The sequence below is a fragment of the Vulpes lagopus genome, chromosome 9 (assembly GCF_018345385.1).
Source record: "Vulpes lagopus strain Blue_001 chromosome 9, ASM1834538v1, whole genome shotgun sequence".
NCBI classification, from domain to species: Eukaryota; Metazoa; Chordata; class Mammalia; order Carnivora; family Canidae; genus Vulpes; species Vulpes lagopus.
In genome coordinates, this window is record NC_054832.1 from 37,952,520 (window position 1) to 37,973,312 (window position 20,793).

The 20,793-nt window shown below is 43.2% G+C and overlaps 1 protein-coding gene across 1 annotated transcript in view; it reads left to right on the forward strand.

The window, feature by feature from the left end:
• The first annotated feature begins 7,295 nt into the window (after positions 1-7,295).
• The window catches only part of NIPAL2 (NIPA like domain containing 2), a 76,660-nt gene continuing 63,162 nt past the window's right edge, over positions 7,296-20,793 (forward strand). Inside the window, exon 1 of the mRNA XM_041769517.1 lies at positions 7,296-7,751. Coding sequence (XP_041625451.1) covers positions 7,650-7,751 — 102 coding nt within the window. The 5' untranslated portion in view covers positions 7,296-7,649. The remainder of the gene's footprint in view (positions 7,752-20,793) is intronic.

A 20,793-nucleotide genomic window follows, 5' to 3' on the forward strand; every position in this document is an offset into this window, starting at 1 on the left:
TAGCCATATCTGTATCCATATATCTACATCTCTGTTGATTCTTTCTCTCTGAAGAACCTTGACTAATTCACCCACATAGCTGGCCTTCTTAACTGAGCAGCAGAAGTCCTGACTCCACCACAAACCAAAGTGAACCTTAGATGAGGATGTTAGCTTCTCTAAACTGAAACTTTTTATTTTGCTTTGTAAAAAGACAAAAATTTTAAGTGCTTTTAAGAAACACAAATGCCTCACCTACGTCACAGAGCTTTTGTGAGGATCAAGTGAAATAACAAATGTAAGCATGGAAGATTGGAACTGGAAGAAAAAGGTAATACACCAGGATATGAGTAACTGCGTCTTGACCTTGAACTTGTGGCCACTTGCCTAATCCTATATTTTCCACATTTAATTTAGGAATTACTTCTAAAAATCTGTTGTCTTGTTGCCTAAAATTAAGTACTCTATTTCTTTTTCTAAAAAAGATTTTTTTTTAATTTATTCATGAGAGACACAGAGAGAGGCAGAGATGCAGGCAGAGGGAGAAGCAGGGTCCCTGTTGGGAGCCTGATGTGGGACTCCAGGATCAGGACCTGAGCCAAAGGCAGGTGCTCAACTACTGAGCCACCCAGGTGCCCTCAAGTATTTTATTTCTAAAATTAAGGCTCTTTGACTTTCCTCAATGCCTTCCCCAGTTCAGGACGAGCCTCATCAGTGGCAAACTTATGCGGTAAGATTTGAGAGGCAATTTTGCACACCCCACCTCCATCTGCCACATTGTTACTCCTTCGACAGAAATATTCCTTTGGGTTAAGACATCATGTTACCAGGAGAGTCCATTTAGAAAGCAAATAATCACAGAAGAAGATCTATTATGTTAATATCTTGGCCTGGATCCATTCCGAGATGCCTCCTTGAGAGTGAAGAGCAAAGGAATGAGACACAAACAGTACAATTTAAGAGGAGGCAGAGGAAAAGATATTGGGGGACTGTCTGGGGAGGACCAGCCTGGGTGGGACACAGCCTTAGGAAGTCCTACATAGTCATCAGTAAAGGCAGGTGGGACAGGGTGTAGAAGGAGGACAGAGGCTAAGGAAAGAGGCCTGAAAGAAGTTAAGGCAAGGTCAGAGTCCCGGGGCGGGGGGGGGGGGCGGGGGGGGGGCAATAGATTACCATCTTGCCAATTGGATACTTGTATTATGGGCTGGCTCTGTTACTGCTTCTCCAGGCCTGAGACCAGACACTCTTATCAGTTCTCTCCTCCCTTGGCTTCTCCCACCTCCCTTGCGATCCCTCACCAAACCCTGCTATTTTAATTTTCATGTCCCTTTGATTCTGCCTTCAACGTCTGGTTCCCAAAGATCCAATTCTGCTGCTGCAGGCCCTGAGGGTCACACCAGAACTGGGCTCCCCCTTTTATCTGGTTCTACCCTTGAGGGCTGTATTTCCCACTTCGAGAATCACGTCCCTCTAGTGTGGATGATCCCGACATTCCCTTTCCCCGGAGGCCTCCCATGGCTTCAAAATGCCGCACAAATGAATGAAACTCTGACCCCTCCTCCTGGACTCCTAACCTGCTCCTTTATCTAAAGTCCTTCTCAGGAAGAGCTAACACTCCTATCGTGAATTAGAATTTATTTAAATATAATCACCAACTATCATCTGGCTGGTGCCCCCAACACTCAACTGAAACTGCTCAGGCAAAGATCACTCATGACTTTTATTGGTCGCTGTTGCCAAAGGGCACAAACACTTCTCATGTATCATCTCTGTTCTCTCAGCCATCTACACATCCTGGTTTTGGCTACTCTGTCCTACCTGACTTCTCAGCACTGGCTACTGCTTTTGTCTGCTCGGCCCGCCTCTTCTTACCTTGGTAACTGCCCCCACCTCCCTAAAGAAGAGTGAGACCAGGATCCACATCTCTCTGCGCTCAGTGGTTGGTCCCAAGATGGGTTACATGTCCCAAATCAGGCCTGTTATTCACCAGGACTTTCTAAATGAAGCTGGTTGTGCACACCCTAATCAATCAGTGTTGCTGTATAACAAATATTCTCAAAATCTTGTTGGCTTATAAGAACCAATATTTATTTTCTCATCTGTGAGTCTATAGGCCAGATGTGGTAAGGACTGACTTCAGGTGGGCTTCACAGGTGTCTTTGTTCTCTCTGGACCAATGGCTACTTAAGGCCTCCTCTTCTCAAGATAGAGCACAGAAATACCGAGCAAGCAGAAATGTGAGCTATCTCTCAAGGTCTTGGCTCAGAACTGTCACTTTGTTGTCACTATCCACATTTCCAGAGCAAGCCATGTGGCCAAACCCAGTATCACTGAGATGCTGCCTCTAGTGGGAGGAATTACAGTCATTTGGCAATTGGCGGGGGAGGAGGGAGGTGAAGAGTTAGGGGTGGATAATAGATATATCCCTCCATGGGAGGGAGGGCATGAAGAAATGGGAACAATAACCAATCTGTCCACTTCCTTTACCTTTCTGAACCCAGGCTCTAAGGATGGACACCAGGAGAGGCTGTGGCCATGCCCCCACCATGTGAAGCTGACCTGAGGATGAAGACCATACCCAGAAATCAGGTTCCTGGATCTAGTGGTCTAGCTCCATCCCTGCCTTCCCAGGTATTAATTATGAGTCATTGAATTTTCTTTTGGTTTGGGATCCTTTCACTCATGTGCCAAGAGGCCTAGCCAATATATTCTTTTACCTCTCGAGTGGTCCTTGTTGGCCTTGTATTCTGCACTCAGCTCTCCTCCCTCTAGGAAAGGGGTCAGCAAACTATAGTTTGTGCCAGCCACCTGTTTTTGTAAATAAAGCTTTATTGGATCACAGCCACACACTAATTTACATACTGTCTGTAGCTGCTTCTGCACTGTAACAGCAGAGTTGAATAGTTACGGTAGGAGACCATATGGTCCACAAAACCTAAAATATTTACTATCTGGCCTTTTATAGAAAAAGTTTGCCTGGTCCTACTCCAAATGATGGGGGCCATGTGCTTTCCCTGGCCAGCCTCATCCACCTAAATCTCGCTGGCCCCAGACTTCACCCCTGCATCTTAAGATAATCGTGCACCTCCTTTTCTGCTTAGATGCCCCACAAGCTCCTCAAATTCGATTGAGTCTTCAACTCACTGAATTCACCCTCTCTCCCTAAAGCGAATCTTCCTTCCTAGTACCCATGTTGGTAAGTGATGCTGCCTTAGCACCCAGTAGTCCCAACTAGAACACATCTTAGACTCTCTCTCATCTCTGTCTCTCTCTCCCCTGCTTCACATCTCCTTACCCCCACCTTCTCTCTCCCTCCCCTGCTCCATCCACCGGTTGTGCAGGTTTTACTTGGAAACATTTCTGAGATCTCTGCTCTCTCTCACCTTTGTCATGTATCCTCATTGCAGGCTCTTAACTTGACTCTCCCTCTCTGGTGTTTTCCATCTAAACCATCACTGCCCTTCCAGTAGGGAATCTTTTAAAGCAACAATCCTGGGGCACCTGAGTGGCTCAGTGGTTGAGTGTCTGCCTTTGGCTCAGGTCGTGATCCTGAGGTCTTAGGATCGAGTCCCACATCAGGCTCCCCACAGGGAGCCTGCTTCTCCCTCTGCCTGTGTCTCTGCCTCTGTGTGTGTGTGTGTGTGTGTGTGTGTGTCATGAATAAATAAGTAATATCTTTAAAAAAAAAAAAAAGTAAAGCAACAATCCTGTTCTGCTGTTCCCTTATGTAAACTTACTCAACTGCTCCCACTAACAGTCAAGTCAAACCTTAATAACCCAGCACACAAATCTTCTATGTCCTGGACCTGCTGGTCCTTCTGTCCTTATTCTCAGGGTAAATCTCATCTCAGCCATGACTAATTGGAAACATGCCCACTATACTGTTTCTTGTTTCTGGCCTTGTTTTATGCGCTGATCACCCCCACCTCCCTTCTGCAGTGGCTAACTCATCCTCCGGGATTTGGAACATTTGGGCCCTCCTTTCTAGGTAGCCTCAGGTTGCACTTGCCTTCCCAAACTGAGCTGAGGATAACCACTTTGTTGTCTCCCAGCTCTCATGCTAAAGTTAACTTGAGTCTACCTGTTACCTGCCTGTCTGCTCACATTGGTATCAGTTCTTGGGCAAAAAAAGCCCATGCTTTATTCATCCCTGTGCCTTTGGCTCCTGGCACCAAATGTTGGGTGAACTGAGTTGAACTATAAAATGTTTTTTACTCATATTACCTAGTATGGAATGTTTACAACAATATTTGAAATAAAATATTATTATTCCCAACTTTATGAACTAGGAAATTGAATCTCAGAGAATTTACCCCAAGCCACACAGCTGATAAGGAGCAGAAGACTTAACTTAAATCCAGGTCAACTGACCTTGAACTTTTGAAAACTTTGACCAGAAAATCTTGCATTTGATTCTCGATTCATCTTTTGTATTAGTTATAAAGTATATCGCACTTATAAAAATTACATCCAGGCAGCCCAGGTCGCTCAGCGATTTAGCGCCTGCCTTTGGCCCAGCGCGCGATCCTGGAGACCCCGGATCGAGTCCCGCGTCGGGCTCCCGGTGCATGGAGCCTGCTTCTCCCTCTGCCTGTGTCTCTGCCTCTCTCTCTCTCTCTCTGTGTGACTATCATAAATAAATAAAAATTAAAAAAAAAAAAAAAAAAAGAAGGTGCCGGTTGTGAACGAGGAAGAGGGCCTAAATGTGACCAGGCTGGTGCCTTGATCTTGGACTTCCCAGCCTCAAAACTGTGAGCAATGAATTTCTGTTGTTTATAAGCTATCCAGTCTGTAGTATTTTGTTATAGTGGCCCAAAGAAACTGAAACAAAATATAAATTAAAAAAACAACTATTTTTGCTAACCAGGCAGGTATAGATAGATTCTCTCTCTCTTTTTTTTAATAGATTCTCATTGAGCTTTTAAATTTGCATTTTTCTGATTATTGGTGACATGGAAGCATTGTGTAAGTTTATCAGCCATTTATACTTTCTCTTAAGGAAACATGCCTGTTTATGTTTTTGCCCATTTTTCTACTGGTTTATCAGGCATTTTCTTATTGATCTATAGGAGTTATTTACATATTCTGGATGTGAAATTTCATCAATTTTATGTCATAACAAATAATGTTCTCCCTTTGTGACTTATCTTTTTATATTTTTGGTCTATTGATGTATGAAAGTTCTTAATTTTACTGCAACTGTGTATATCAACTTTATCCTCTGTGGTTTGTATTTTTTTGTGCATATCTGTTTGTTTAAAAAGTTCTTCCCTCTCCCACCATCATAAGTAGTAAAAGATACAACTTATAGAGTACTTTCTATGTTGCAGTACTCATTAGCTCCCTTTTACAGAGGATAAATGCAAGGCACAGAGAAATTAAACCACTTGATCAAAATCACACAGCAAATCTGCAATGGAGTCATGATTTAGCTACAAATGATGTGGCACCAAAATAGAACTCCTAGAATTAACTGAAGAACAGACCTCCACCATTTCAGCTCTAAAAACAGCCAGTAGATCAAGGGTTTTTGGTGTCCTGTAAAGTGAACAGGATATCCCCTGAAGAAACCCCGCAAGAAGTAGAGGCCATCCGTCACAAAGCCCTGAACAGCCTCCAGCGACTCCTACACTGCTGGGACTGAAATAGCTCACACAGCATTCCTGCCGCCTCCTTGTGAACTGTGTGGAAAGGAACATTGGTCACGAATTCTTTGTTCCAACCACCCCCACACATTAGGACAGCCACAGTCACTGCAGTGACATCTTGGAATCTGGAGAACAGCATGTCACAGGCTACACATCATACTTATTCTGTACCGAGTGCTGTCTTCCTCCAAAATCACAGGTTTTTAAACAAATGCAAAGAAATGGAAGATGATTTTTTTAATTAAAAAATAAAATGAAAAAAAATAAAAATAAAATAAAATAAAATGGGACTGATTTGTGTGTAACAGAGCCTGGGGGCCAGATCATAAAGTGTCTCATATGCCAAGCTTAAAAAGTGTGAACTTATTGTGTCAATGGTGAGGTCTGGTAGCATTTTAAACAGGAAAGTGACACGATCCACTTATTATCTTGCTTGTTAGAGAGTGTATGACTAGTTACAATCTGGCTGATAGAATATATTGAGGAGTGGTTGTGCCAGGCTCTGCTGGTAGTACCCTCCCACCCTATCCTGGTTTCTTCCTTGCTCACCTCCCATTCTGAAGGTTGGAAATGCCTGAGTCACTTTCCCAGCCTCCCTTGCAGGTAGAGCATGGTTGGGCTTGTGACTGAGTCCTGGCTGATGGGACCTGAAGGGGAATCTGCTGAGACAGCCTGAAAAAGGTTTTCCTCTCTGAAAACAACAACAACAGCAACAACAACAAGATGCATACGAAGAAATGCCCCACTTTTTCCCCCCTGCATGTGGTCATGTTTGCATGTAATGCCTGGAGCCGCCACCATGAAAAGGGAAAAGCCTGATATATCAGGAATGGTAGAGCAGAAAGATGGAACTGACATCATAGAGCCACACAGAACCAAATTCCCTCCAGAGACGACATGCTTGTTGTCTCAGCCACTTTTACTAGGATATTCTGTTACTTGTATCCTAAAGCACTCAACCGAAGGAAGCATTAATAAGGTCACCGACACAAGTTAATGTGGTATTATAGAAGATATAAAAAAGACACTTTTTCCTTCAGATATTTATTTGAAATAAATGAGCCTCTTAAAATTGTGAAGAGTTAGCTACCATATCAATTGTTCATTGAGCATCTTGGGTGCTAAAGCAAGAAACTACACAGCTTCCCAGGTGATGTCTCGTTCTTTACCTAAAAATGGCATTTTTCTCACTTCCTTCTCTCATTCGCACGCTTCCCCTAATAAACACTGAATACTTTCTCCCAGTTTTCATTAGGCAGCAATTCTGTTTCCTTGAAGGTCCCGTGTAGTGCGGTCATGGCAGACAGAACAGTGATGTACGAAGAGTCTCGGTGTGGCCTGAACAAGAGCATCCAAGTTCCGTGCTTCGGCCACAATACAGGGCCACGGGGTTCTGAGGGTCAGGGACACCTCAAATCGTTCGTAAGGCGGTAGAATTCGACCGGCTACAGACAGCATCAAACCTCTGGTGGGTCTGTGAGGACCATTCAGGGCTGACTCCTCTGAAAGCGCCGGTTCTGGAGGGAGGATCAGGCTCTGCGCCGCGGGAGGTTCTGCCCTTGGGCGAGGAATAGCGCCGAAGGGTCCATCAGTCGGTGGCACCGGGACTTCGTGGATCTGGCTTTACTGTCGCGAATTCGTGACTTTCCCATATGCAAACAGCTTTGGACATTCAGTCGAGAAACACTGGAAGTGACAGAAGCCGGAGCTGCCAGCGACAGCCGGGGTCGGGGTCGGGGTCGGGTCGGCGCCTTCGTTCCCGCGGGTGCGCCCCGGCGACGGCCCCTGCTCCCCTCCTGCTCCCCCCTGCTCCCCCGGCAGGTGCAGCCCCGCGCCCGGGCGGGGAGGCCCGCGAGCACCCGGAGCCCAGGCCCGACGGCGGGCGGGGCGGGCGGGGCGGGGCCGCACCTGCGGCGCGGGGGGAGCCAGGTGGCCGGCGCCGAGCAGGAAGCGCCTCGAGGGCGCGGGCCCCGGCGCGGAGCCGAGCGGCGGGCGGGAGGCGCGGGCGCAGGTGGCGAGCCCATGGCCGCCCCGGCCGCGGACGAGCTGTCCCGGAACTTCACGTACTGGCCGCCGGGCGCCGGCAACGGCTCCCTGTCGGGCGCCTGGTACCTCGGGAACCAGGTAAGGCCGCGGCGCCTCCAGCTCGCCCGGGTCCACGCGGCCGCCCTGTCCGGGGCGCGGGGCCGGGGCCGGGGCCGGGGCGGGCGGCGCCGCCTCCGCGGTCGCTCCTGGGCCTGCGGGGCCCGGGCCTCCCCGCCCCCCAGCCGGAATCCGCCTCCTCCCGGAAGGACCCCGGGCTGCGAGGAGGCGGCCCCCACGCGCTCCGGCGCCCCCGGCCTGCTCACTCCCGGCGAAGCACGCAGGACGCCCGCCCCCGCGCCGTGTCCCCGGCGCTTCCGCTCCCGGGCGGCGGCCGCAGGACCCTGCCTCTGCCTCTGCCTCCCGGCCCTGGGGACCGTCGCCCGCCCGGGCAGAGCCGGTCTGTGCCGGAGCATGCACTGGTCGAAGTCAGAGCGGAGCGGAGCTTCCCGTTGACTTCCTGCCTGGGTCTAAGACCAGAGAGACGCGGGCAGCCCCGGCGCAGCGCTTTGGCGCCCCCTTCGGCGCAGGGCGCGGTCCTGGAGGCCCGGGATCGAGTCCCGCGTCGGGCTCCCTGCGTGGAGCCTGCTTCTCCCTCTGCCTGGGTCTCGGCCTCTCTCCTATGAGCGAATAGATAAAATATATATATAAAAAAAAGATCAGAAAAACACTCGGAGGAGCCCTTCCGCTGGCCGCATTCATATTCTTTTAAGTGGGAGCAAGGGATCTTGATGTAGTGGGTCCCGGGCTGCTGCCTGTGTTCCTAAGTGTGTTACTGTATTCTGGTTCTTTAACAAATCTGTGGGCCTTCCTATTTTACAACAATGTAATCACAACATACTTGTTACTGTTGGTCTAAATCGTGTTTTAACTAATGATTAGAGGTCCAGAATTCCTTTAAAGGACACTTGAACAGTGCTTCGGATGTTGATTTCTAAAATATTAAAATTTTGATTTCAGAAATTTAACAGAAAATTATTCACAGAAAGACAAAATAAGCATGTTCACCTTATTAGTTTGCAGCAGAGAGTATTGCTTTAAGCCTGTTCTATCCCAAAACGTACTAAAGAAGGAAAAATGAGGGGACTCAGAGCCTCTTGGTCACTGTGCGAAACCTATTTCACTTCTTTCACAGGAATTACAAAGAGAAGAATTGCTTTTTCTGGGAAGCTCTTTGAAGTCTGTTAAATTATGCTTATGCTAATGTACATTACAAACAAGCTCTAATGTGCTTATGCTAGAAGCACTCCAAGTAAAGGTTTAAGAATGAACTTTCTTCTTTTGGTAAAGAAATTAGAGAATTAGTAGTTACTACCTACAATGGCATCATCCAAAACAGGAAAAAACATTGTTTTCATAATGGAAACCCCAATAGTCTGTTGTCCTTGATGTTTACTAGAATTCAAGATAGTCTTGGCTCTCTAACATTAAAACAGATTACCACGTGACATAAATGTGAACATCTAACTTGATGTTTGCAAGGCTAACATGCCTCTGACTGTATATATCTGATCAGGTTTAAAATGGTGTGCTCAGGATATGCTAACTGAAATGACTCAGTTGACATCTAAACTGTAGCTAGTTTGAGTTCAGGTTGCATCAACCTTTCCCATTATTGTACAAATTTAGACCATCTTATAAAAGACTTACAAGACTGTGAAAGTTGATTTTTTGAAATTCAGTCAGCAAACATTTTATTGAGTGCCTTTAGGGTAGGCCAGGCCAATAAAAAAATAAAATGAAGCCTAATGGGTTTTTTTCTTTTCTCTTTTGACACAGCTGAAAGTAAATGACTAAAAATGGGAGTGGCTCCAGAAAAACAGGAGTGTGAGACACAAGTTTAGGACTCTCACACTCAAAAGCAACCTTGGTTCCTGGGTAGTTATGATTTAATCAGTTTTGTCACAACTGAACTATATGATGACAGCATCTATTTACCAGTTGCCCAGCTCTCTGTGTCTTTCCAAGTGATAACCACCAGACTGATAAAAATTAACTCCTAGGAAAAGACCAACACTTTCACGTAATGGATGAATATTTAACAGTGGTCTCTTAGAATCAGTGTTGTCTGGGGCAAAGATGTGAGGGCTTCTAGAGGAGGAAATCACAAAGTGGGTGGAAGTAGTAGTATAGGGCAGAAAATGTTTTGGGAAGCCAGAGAAGTGAGGTCTTTTCCCCTTTTTGTCACTCAAGAGTCTGCCTATGAAAGACAAATGTAGTGGGGTTCTCTAACAGTATTTTCTTCATGTTTGATCTACAAGTTTGCAGCATAAAAGGGTAATGTTTCTGAGATAGTTATTGAACCCCCTGCTTTGAACAAAGCATGTGTACATATTCACCATGGTCGTCAGATTCAAACCCTTCCTTCCAGAAGAGTTATTCGGTACTTGGGGAAATGAGCTGTGCAGGTAACTCCAAAACAAGGCAGTATGTTTTAAGTGTCATGTGAGTGGTATAAAGTCCTATGGAAATTCAGAGCAAGGTGGCTTTTCGCAGGGGCCATCAGGGAGGTTTTGTGGAAAGGTAGTATTTCCACTGGGCACTTAAGGGGTGGACAGAGTTTCAGTGATGGGAGTGCACAAGTGGAAGTGATCCCAAGAAAGGCACAGTCTGAAGAACAAGGACAGCCCATGTGGCCAGGGCAGGTGACTTTCTGAATATTTTTGTACCTGATGTAGAAATTGGTGGCCATTCTGGTTGCAATGGAGGATGGGGACTGTAAGGTGGAAATATACTTTGAGGTCTTAAAGATAGTCATGGATTGTCTTGAAGACTGGGTGAGAAGTTTGGACTTTATCTTGTAGGCAATGGGGAGCCATTGAAGGTTTTTATTTTGACCAAGGGTTGTGAGAATCAAAGCAAATTAAATAAAAGAAATTTAACTTAGGGTTGGCAGGATACAGAGGCCTCAAATTGGCTAAATCCAGCCCACAGATGTGTCTTGTTTGACCTGCATAGAGAGTTAAAAAAAAAAAAGTTTAATACATTGCCAGCATTTAAAAGCAAGTCGATTATATATTAAGTTTCAAGTTGCAGTGATCTCTTTAAATGTTAGATGTTCTAGCAGTACTTGGCCCTCTTTCCAATATGGTAACTGTGAGCTGAAGTTCACAGTTTAGAACAGCTGTGCTCCCCACCTACCCCCGCCTTTTACTCTCCTCTCTTTAACCCATTGGCCCCTGTAGGCACTTCATTTGCAACCAGTGTTAGAGGCTGTAGTCCAGTCTCTGCTGTGAACCAGAGTGTGCTTAGGAAATTCACTCTGGGTTTCAGTTTCCTTTCCAGGAAAATGAGGATTGGAACAAAAGATTTCCAGTCTTCCTTTTGTTCTCTGATTGATTAAATGGTGCCAAACCAGCAAGGTTGTGGAGGGAATGGACGGTAAAGGATGAATGTGGGAACAACTGGGAAGGAGGGGTTTTGTCCCTGGTTCTTAAAGTTTAAGCATATTGCTCAGTATTTAAATGCACACAGACGTTGTCAAAAAGGTTCATTCTGCATAGGGTGAAGTGAAAATTCAGAATTTTTTATGTCCTTTATTTGAACTTTTGATTTTCAATGGCTTGAGTGTTTAAAGTCAACATATTTAAAGGAAAAATGATACAACTTGGCTGGGAAGAGGCAAAGCCAAGAGACTGACATTTGTTATGCATTTACTATGTGACACTTTATAGCTATTATCTCAGTGGAGCCCCCTAAAAACCTCCTCGTAAGGTACATATTATCCTCACTGTTCATGTAAGGAAACTTGTGCTAAGTAACTTGCCCCAAGATCTTACAGCAAGTAGGTTTAACTACATGGCTAGCCTTATTTCTTGCCTGAAGGCCTTGCTGAGAAGTTGTGTCTTGAAAAGAATGTGGTGGTGAGGGCAACAGGAGTGTGGGAAAGGAATGAATATGGCTTGTTTCATTGTGCTGATGAAAAATCTCATTTTTATATTGCCCTTTAGTTGATTTTGCTTTGCTACCATCTGTTTCTTTTCTGGTAGCTGCATTTGGCTGTTTCTTAAAAGTGCCAAAATTTAGAAATAACCAAAGTGCTGGGTAGAGGTTGCTGGTCCTTTCCATTTCCTTCCCAAGAAAAATAATCTTTTTGTTTTGTTTATGCTTATTTTTTTTTTACCTTCCTTATATATCCAACATGGCATTTTCCTATTACCAGATTTTCTACGAGATATATGTATGAGGCAGCAAGAGGAAGGAAGAAACAGATTACCTCAAAGCAACTTTTGTTAAAAAAAAAAATCATTATCCCATGGTTTTTGTTAGAGAAAAAGAATCTTTTTTTTTTTTAAGATTTATCTATTTATTTATTTATAATAGACACAGAGAAAGAGAGAGAGAGAGGCAGGCAGAGACACAGGCAGAAGGAGAAGCAGCGGGAGCCTGACGCGGGACTCGATCCCGGGACTCCAGGACCACGCCCTGGGCCAAAGACAGGCGCCAAACTGCTGGCCACCCAGGGATCCCCGAGAAAAAGAATCTTAATGCACCTATGGCAGATGAGATGTTTGCCTTTCATTCTACCTGATATCCTCCTTATGGACTGATTTATACCAACTAGTTATAATATTTGTATTGAGGCCATCACAACAGCAGAATTCAGGCTATGGGAAACTTTGCCATTTCACAGGTTGAAATGGCTACACTTCTTCAAAAATCATTTTTACAAGAAAGAAAAGGAAGAGGATGGAGAAGTTGTAAATTAAGAGACCAAAAACAAAACAAAACAAAAACTATCTGGGAAAAAAAAAAACCAACCCAAATCTTCAACTATATAGTGTTGTAGGATGCACATTTGTGTGATGAAACCATAAAAAAGGCAAGAAAATGATTGCAGTAAGGTCAGGCCTTATGAGAAGGGAGTGGGTGTGGTGAGATGGGGCTCAGGGAGGGTTTGGGCGGGTCCCCAATTTCTTTTGGCCTCTTGATCTCCTTGGTGTTATAAGGGTGTTTTGCCTTACAATAATTTTTTTTAGTAATTTATTCATCTATAACATTCTCTTTGCAGTTGTCTGTATCTATTATGTCCTACGACTTTTTTAAGTTTTAAAAATAGTATGAGCATTGGTTACTGTTCAACTTGCATGTCTTACCGAGGTGGGTAATGGTATACCCGATTCACCTTGTGGGAACTGGTATGCCATACTCACTCTGTTTGCTTCAACAGAGAATTACTGAAACAATTTTTTAAAAAAATGATAACTGTCCAGGTTGGCATTTGAGAACTTACCATGGAAAGAATGATGTTCCCCCTAAACTATCCTTTTTGTTTTTAAACAGTGCAGTTTTAAAAAGTTCAGTCTTATTCCCAGAGGTGTTGACAAGTTTCTTAATTTCTCCAAATCTTGGCTTTCTCTGTTGAAATGGTAATATGAATAACACTGCTCACCTCACAGGGTTGATATAGGAATAGAATAAGGTGATGTATATCTGAAAGGTAGCAAAGTCCCAGACACATAGAAAGTACTCGAATAAATACTAGCTATTATTATTAGTATTACATTTAACCTATATTATAGGAAATATCATAAAAGATATATTTCTAATATTTAGTAATTATTGGACTTAGCTCATTGCAAATGGAAAGAAGAGAAATGTCAGATGTTTGATGCGATCTTTCTTTTTTTAATATAAAACCACTGATTTCTCTGTATCTAGTGTTTTCCTTACTTCCTTTGGTGTTTGATTTCCTATCACTCTGCAAACATATTCACGTTCCAGAACACTTCCTAACTGAAGTAATTTCCTAATTAGAACACTTGTTATTTTGACGTACTAAGGCAAGGATTCCTCCTACGTCTTCTGCCACTTTCCAGGCTGCTGGGCTGGGGAGATGGGTGTGTGGCACTGGCAACAGTGACAGAGGTTTTGGTGATCAGACAAAACCTGACACTGATTATAGTTTAACCAGCAAGACCAGCACTCCCAGCCTGGGAGTGCTCAGGTACTGTTACTGTTGAGACTTCCATGGCATTTATTGTAGCTTGGGTTTGCCTGTTGTTGTTTTTTCCCTGAAGATCCAGTATTGCTCTATTTAGGTTACATCTTTGTATGACTTATCTCCCACTGTTCCAGATAGACTTGCGTTTTCCATAAAGTCAGAGCTCAACTCCCAGGCTGTCCTGGTTCACCAGAATGCCCCAACTGCCTGGCAGCTGGCAGACAATACTCAACTTCCCCTCACATAGTTCTTATCATGTGCCTTTTCTTGTCACTTGCCCCGCCCTTGGTCATTCTTCATATGGCCTCCTGTCATTTCTGGCACACATCAGGAGGTGTGGACTGTTCCCTTATGTAAATACAAGCTAACATGTGATCAGTCCTGAGTGCCACACCTCACTAAAGATTTAGTTTGTCTTAACCTGATTCCTTCAGAGAGCTATACCCACACCTGCCTACAAGGAGCATCCTGCTGTCTGCGTGCAGCCTCAGCACTGGTTTCCTAAATCACCCACCTCTCCTTCTTTGTCCCTCTCCAGTTGGTTTCTTCTTGGAGTAACTTGGGCCACTGGCCTTCAGTTTGCAATAGGAGTCCCTCTCTTCTGGCCTAACTTGTTTTCCCTACAAGAACACTTTGTAACTAAGAGGCATTAGTTTGCAAGTCACAGAAAACATAACACTAACTGGCTTAAATAATAAAGGAAATTAAGCAGCTTGCTATAAAGGTCCAGGAGAATTCTGGGTACAACTAAGCCTTGATCCAGAGGCTCTAGCAACATGATGAAGGCTCAATATCTCACTGTTCTCTTCAACTTTCATTCGTTAGAGTTTGTTGGTTCCACTTTTAGCAGATGCACCCCACTGGCCTACATTCCTCCTTCCACTTCCAGGAGGGGAAGCTTGACTTTCTCCACCAATGAAAATAAATGGGCTTTAGTCTGACAGGACAAGGTTAGGTCCACAGTCTTTCCCATACCAGTCATCAAGGCTAGAGTTACTGGGCTTGACATCCTCAGAGAACGTGGGCACCCTTAGAAAGGGCTAGCTGAAAGAGGGGTTCTGTTACTGAGAGAAGGGGGTACTGTGTGGCCCTGAAAACAATGTCCTCCTCCGGATTATTGTCTTCTTGAGCAACTCTCAAACTAACACCCTTATCAGCTCATCTAGGACATTCCCTTTCTATATCCTGCCTCGCATAAGCAACCCCTAAAACATTGCCCCCTATTTAGCCTGCTTGTCTTTGTGGGTGAGATCTGAACAGTATAATCTCCTTAAAAGCTAAGATATAGGATCAACTTATGAAATATTTTTATTAACATCATGTCAAAGTGGTGACTTATTTCTAAATTCCAGACTTACCCCCTCACACATCACACACACACACACACACACACACACACACGCACACAATTCTGCAAAGGGCGTCTGTTTTTCCTACTGATGGAAAAGTCAAAGGGAATCATCTGGCAAAGGTAGTGTCCCTTGCTTAGTCTCTATCTTGCCTCTACCTGCTTAGAAATTTCTTTACCATCAATAATCACCTCTTCAGTAATTTGGAAATTCCTAAAAGTTGAGTGGATTTAGGTAGAAAATGTACGATTTATGCATGCAATACTATGTGGAATCCTAGAAGCCATGTTAGCATTTCCAATATCTCATTTAAGTTTGAGGTGAATCCTGTGAATTCTGGGGGGTCTTTTTTTCTTCCTTAGCCTCTGGACTTGCAAATCCCTGATTGTTCCAGGATGTTAGGGACATAGGTGCACTGTATTCTCTGTTGTCACAACCCATATTAAGCTTGATCAGCAAATTGATAAATGAGGACCTAAAATGCAATCAGTATTCCACTCAATAAAAATCATAAGCAGAGAGCCCTTCTTAACAGAGCAGTATTAGACACTGATATCAAAGAAATCAGAAAATATGGACTGTGTCCTCAAAATGTAGCTATATATATATATATGTGATGTATATAATGTGTATGTGTGTGAGAGAGAGAGAGAAGAGGAGAGAGAGAGCTTTATAATTACTTGATAAACAACATTTGAAGGACTGGTGTGAAGCTACCCTTGCTTATACTATCTGATAGACTGTTTGCATTAGGCTTGCAGACTAACGTAATACAGGTATGTAATTGTAAATAAGAGCACCAAAGCGGAAGAGGAAACTATAATATACCTTTCGATATGGCTGGCTGAGTCACAGCAGTAGAGAAATGAGTGGTTGGTTCTTTGTGAGCAAGGTATAAGCAGACCTCATGTTTTAAGCAGCTGCGGCAGCCATGAAATTGAGTATAATTGTGTTTTACACGTAGAGTGTTTTATTAGGTTTTTGAACTACAATTGCAGACCCAAATCGCAGTCACCATCATTGGCCAGGAAAGATGAGCTGGGGGATAGGAGAAATTATTTTGGCTATGAGGAGTGGCCCTTTGGAGGCAATGATGAGTACAAGTCACAATGCCTAACAGGTGTAGAAAACTTGAACTCGATTCCTGCTCTGCTGTCAGAAAAATCTGGTCTGGTGGGTAGCAAGAGCCACAGGAGTCTCTGGCAGAAGTCTGTCAGAAAGAAGCAGTGTCGTTATCCCTCATCATGCAGAGGCAGAGACTCATCCCGTGGCTGATTGATGCCTGACATAGAGGATAGAGTTCAGTCTCCAGGACGATGGAGCTGACCAAACACAGAGTTCAAGGCAGGCATCTATCTTCAGAAGGACATGTACCCCAGAAACTCAGGCAGGGGTGAGGGAGGGCCTTTTAACTACAAGAGCTCTCAAGTTCCCGGCTTTAGGATGTGAAGCCTCTTCCAAACTCTGGGCCAGCCTTACAAAAGGCAGACTGCAATCCTGCTTCTTTGAAAACAAGGAACTATAGAGTTTTGAAATGATTATGATGAATATGTTCTTGGAAAAATTGAAAGTTACAGGACCTTAGATCTGCCTGGATGGAAACAATACGTTCTTTATGTTCAGCATGTCTACCCTTGTTTCAGAGATTCCCTTTGCAGCCTTCTGTAGGGTCCGTTTACTTTATCATAGAACCAAGTTTAAGACCTCCTGAACTAGTAATCTCACCTTCACTATTATTGCTCTCCTTTTAACAAAATGTTAAAAGCACTCAAAGGATGTGTTATTAAATATATTACTTCTTCCATATTTTTTTTTCTACCAAAACTTAAATTTCTCTAAGGCAAAAAACATGGTGGCTTCCGGTATTGTAAGGTTTATCCTTAATGGAGTTTGGTTTATAAAAATAATGAATGTGCAATTATGTAAGTAAATATGTTCCCAAGTAAAAGACAAAATGTAATCGTTCTTAATTGTATGGGAAGGCAATATGTTGGGATTTTTCTGTCTAGGTTTTTTTTTATTTTATTTTATTTTTTTATTTTATTTTATTTTTATTTATGATAGTCACAGGGAGAGAAAGAGAGAGGCAGAGACATAGGCAGAGGGAGAAGCAGGCTCCATGCACCGGGAGCCCGACGTGGGATTCGATCCCAGGTCTCCAGGATCGCGCCCTGGGCCAAAGGCAGGCGCCAAACCGCTGCGCCACCCAGGGATCCCCTCTGTCTAGGTTTTAAGGTTGATTACAAATTGGCATGGAACCACTTGTAAGAATAGCAAGGAATACTATGTTATGTAACCCAGATCTATTCTGTTGGCTTTACATCACCAGATTTTGGATCCAGTGCCATGAGACTTTCTCAGGATAGGTATAAGGTAATAACCTTATAGCATACAATAACCAAGATAACAAATTGAAAATCTGTTCATGCCTGAACATTTTTCTTTCTTTTTCTCCCTCAAATATGGTATTATGGTTTTAACTCAGTTTGGGGTCATATTGCAGACAACTCATTTATCTGCAAGGGCAAAGGAAATTCATGGTGAGAATAGTCCAACCCATCTAGTAATCCAAAAAGCATTACATATTTCAGGTTGTCTCCAATGTTTACCACTGTAAATATGAATATTGTTTCTTCATGGCCCTGTTGTAATGAACTCTCCCACTGCCCCTACTTCTCCGAAATCTAAGTAATTTCCCCAGTGGTTTTCCTGTTCTCTGGTCTTGCTCTGTGCCAGTCCATCCCCCACACTGCAGCCAGGATGAGTCTTCTTAAAAATCAAATCTGGATCTATCCTCTAGTTTAGAGTCTTTTGTGCCAGAATACGGCCTATAGATTCATGGTAGACATTGGCCCATGCCTGCCTCTCCAGTCCAGCTCTCCTGGCATCATCTGCTTCAAGGCCCTTCAGACACCCTGTTTACCGCAGATATGATTAAGATAAAGATCCTGAGATGGGAAGATTATCCTGGATTATCTGGATGGATCCTAAATGCCATCTTAATATAAGAGGGAAGCACAGGGAGATTTCAAACAAAAAAAAGAGAAGATGTTGTGGCCAGAGACATAGAGATTGAAGCGATAGAACTATAAACCAATGGTGTGGCAGGAGCCACCAAAAAATGGGAGAGGCAAGAAACAAATTCTCCTCTAGAGCCTTCAGAGGGAATGTAGCTGTGCCATCTTGATTTAAGTCCAGTGAAATCGATTCTGGGTTTCTCGCCTCCAAAACTGTAAGAGAATAAATTTCTGTTGTTTTAAGCCACCAAGTGTGTGACAGTTTGTCATAGCAGCCTCTCTTGTAGCTAATATACTCTCCAAAGTAGGCAGATTCACATTCTCTGTTCCCATGAGTTCTGTAAAGCACCTACCTCTACCCCAGATTTAACAGGTGGTAGTCCGTTTGTTATTGGTTGCTTTTTCTACTTCTTCTGAGCTCCCTGAGGGTACTTTGCATTCTCAGTTCCTGACATAGAGTATTAGAATCTAATACTGGCCTGTTGTGGAATGAATGCCAAATGGATGCATGGCTGAATGAATAGCACCTGCTGTGAGCATCTTCTGGTTGTCTCTGCCATAGCTCCCTTCTCTCTGACCCCTTGCATTTCACATCCATTTCCTCCACATTGTGTGTTTCTCCCCAGCAGTGTCTGGTTGAGAGTTGTGCAATAGTCTTATTTTCCCCCTTAATATCTTTGGTTCACCTGGCTTGCTTTGTATTTCTTGCTTTTCTTATCATTATCTCCTCTTTTAGCTCTTTTTAAATGAATCCATATTCCTTTCAATTTCATTGAGTCTGTAAAGCAGTGTTTTTTTTTTTTAACTTCTTAGTTTGAAAATTTTCCAACTTACAGAAAATGAAAAGGAATAGAACAATAAATACCACATGCCCTTCACCTGGAGAATTCACCAGTTGTTAACATTGTGAAACATTTGTTTGTTCTCTTGCTCTGTATATTTTTTCATTTTATATTGTAATATACCCTTTGAAAGTAAGTTACACTCATTATGAGTCTTCACTCCTAATACTTAAGTATTACAAAGTATTACTAAGAATTTGGATGGCCTCCTGACCCTTCCTAACTGTTCTGGAAGTGAGGTAATTGTCTATCTGTTTACAAGGTGCAAATGCAAAATAATCCCAGCTAAACTCCTAAGAGTTTCCTGTGATATGGGGTGAACCGAATACCCATTTCTCACACACATCATCCCCTTGCAGATTCAGGCTCTTCTGCTCATTCCCACAGGGATTAGTTGACCCAAATCACTCAACCTGAGGTATTCCAGTACTAAATCTGTCATTTGTGTGTTCAGGAATATTTTCCTGCCTGGAACAAAAAGGTAGCATTATTCCAGTTGCAAGGTGATATGAATATATTATAGCGCTCAAAACTAGCTCTGAATCTGTGGTCCTTTTGAACCATGCATGAGCTCCACTGGGGTCTGATTCTGAATTTATGTTTTGAAGCAGAGCCAGGACAGACTATTACCAATTCCACATAGCCCTGTTATATCCCACCTCCATCTGGGCAAACCACCCCGCCCATGGATTACAGGGCAATAACTATGCAAAATACATAGAGAACACTCTGGCACAAAAGGTAGGCTAGAAGATTGGTATTCCAAATAAAACAAAAACATTCTTGATACTTATCAGTGCTGGTATGTTGAATCTCATTCCAGATAAACTGTTTGCTGTGGCTCCCACCATCTGTTTGCCAAGACATCCTTAAGTCAGGAATTAAGCCACAGTGGTTACAAGAGAGAGCACTGAACAAATTAAGGGCATGCATGCCCAGCCTGTACTTCTAACTGCATTGTTAAGCGGTGGAGCAACCTTTCCTTATGGTTATTATCTTTGTTTTACTTTACTTGCACCACGAAAAAGAAACAGATTTTGCTAATTTTAAAATTGCACTAAATTGACATTGCCTAGCTAGGAGGTTACTGAGTGCTGTCAGCGAAAAAATAGTGATTCAGATGTGAGCTGGGTGCCTTGGGGCCAAAATTTGCCTGCTTCTAGCTACGTGACTTTTGCACAAGTCACCTTCCTTCTTTGGCCCTCTGTTCTCTTTCCTGACCAGTCTCCACATAAACGAGGGGTGAAAGAGGGTGGGGAAAGGAAAGGAATCTAAACTCCCACTAATTCTAAAATGCTAGAAAATAGAGAACACTCTGAATAAAGTAATGATGTAAACTAGACATCTTTCATTTAAATGGCAAGTTTATAGGGGCCTGCTCACTGTATGCAAATGATACTCCTGATTGCAGATGAGGATTTTGTAATCATTAAAGCTCATTTACCAGAACCTCTAATTGGAAACAGCATTTAATGCTGGTTACTTGAAGTTACTGTATGTTCATGCGGGTAATTAAATCACCTTCTTTTAAAAACACTGCAAACTTGACGTTTCCCCTCCCCTTTAATTAGAGGCATTAATGAGGACTTACTGTATTAGTATATTACAAGTATGTGTGAAATGAATGTAATGAGTGTGCAATTAACCTTGAATAATTAGGTAAAGTTTCAGAAAAATCAAGAATAAGATATACTAAGTTTATCAGGAAACTGTTTCTGACACTTACTTTAAATACATATATAGTTCTTATTCTTTGTATAATATAAATTAAGTAGATTTTAAAAGTCAGCAAGCAGATTTTTATTGTATGCTAGTGGAAACTCAGTTGTTGAAATCTGAATTCTGGGACAAACTTGTGTTCTCACCAAAAACCAAGAGCTTAGTATATTCAAACTCTAGTTGATTACAAAATATTCCCTGTGAGATCATGCT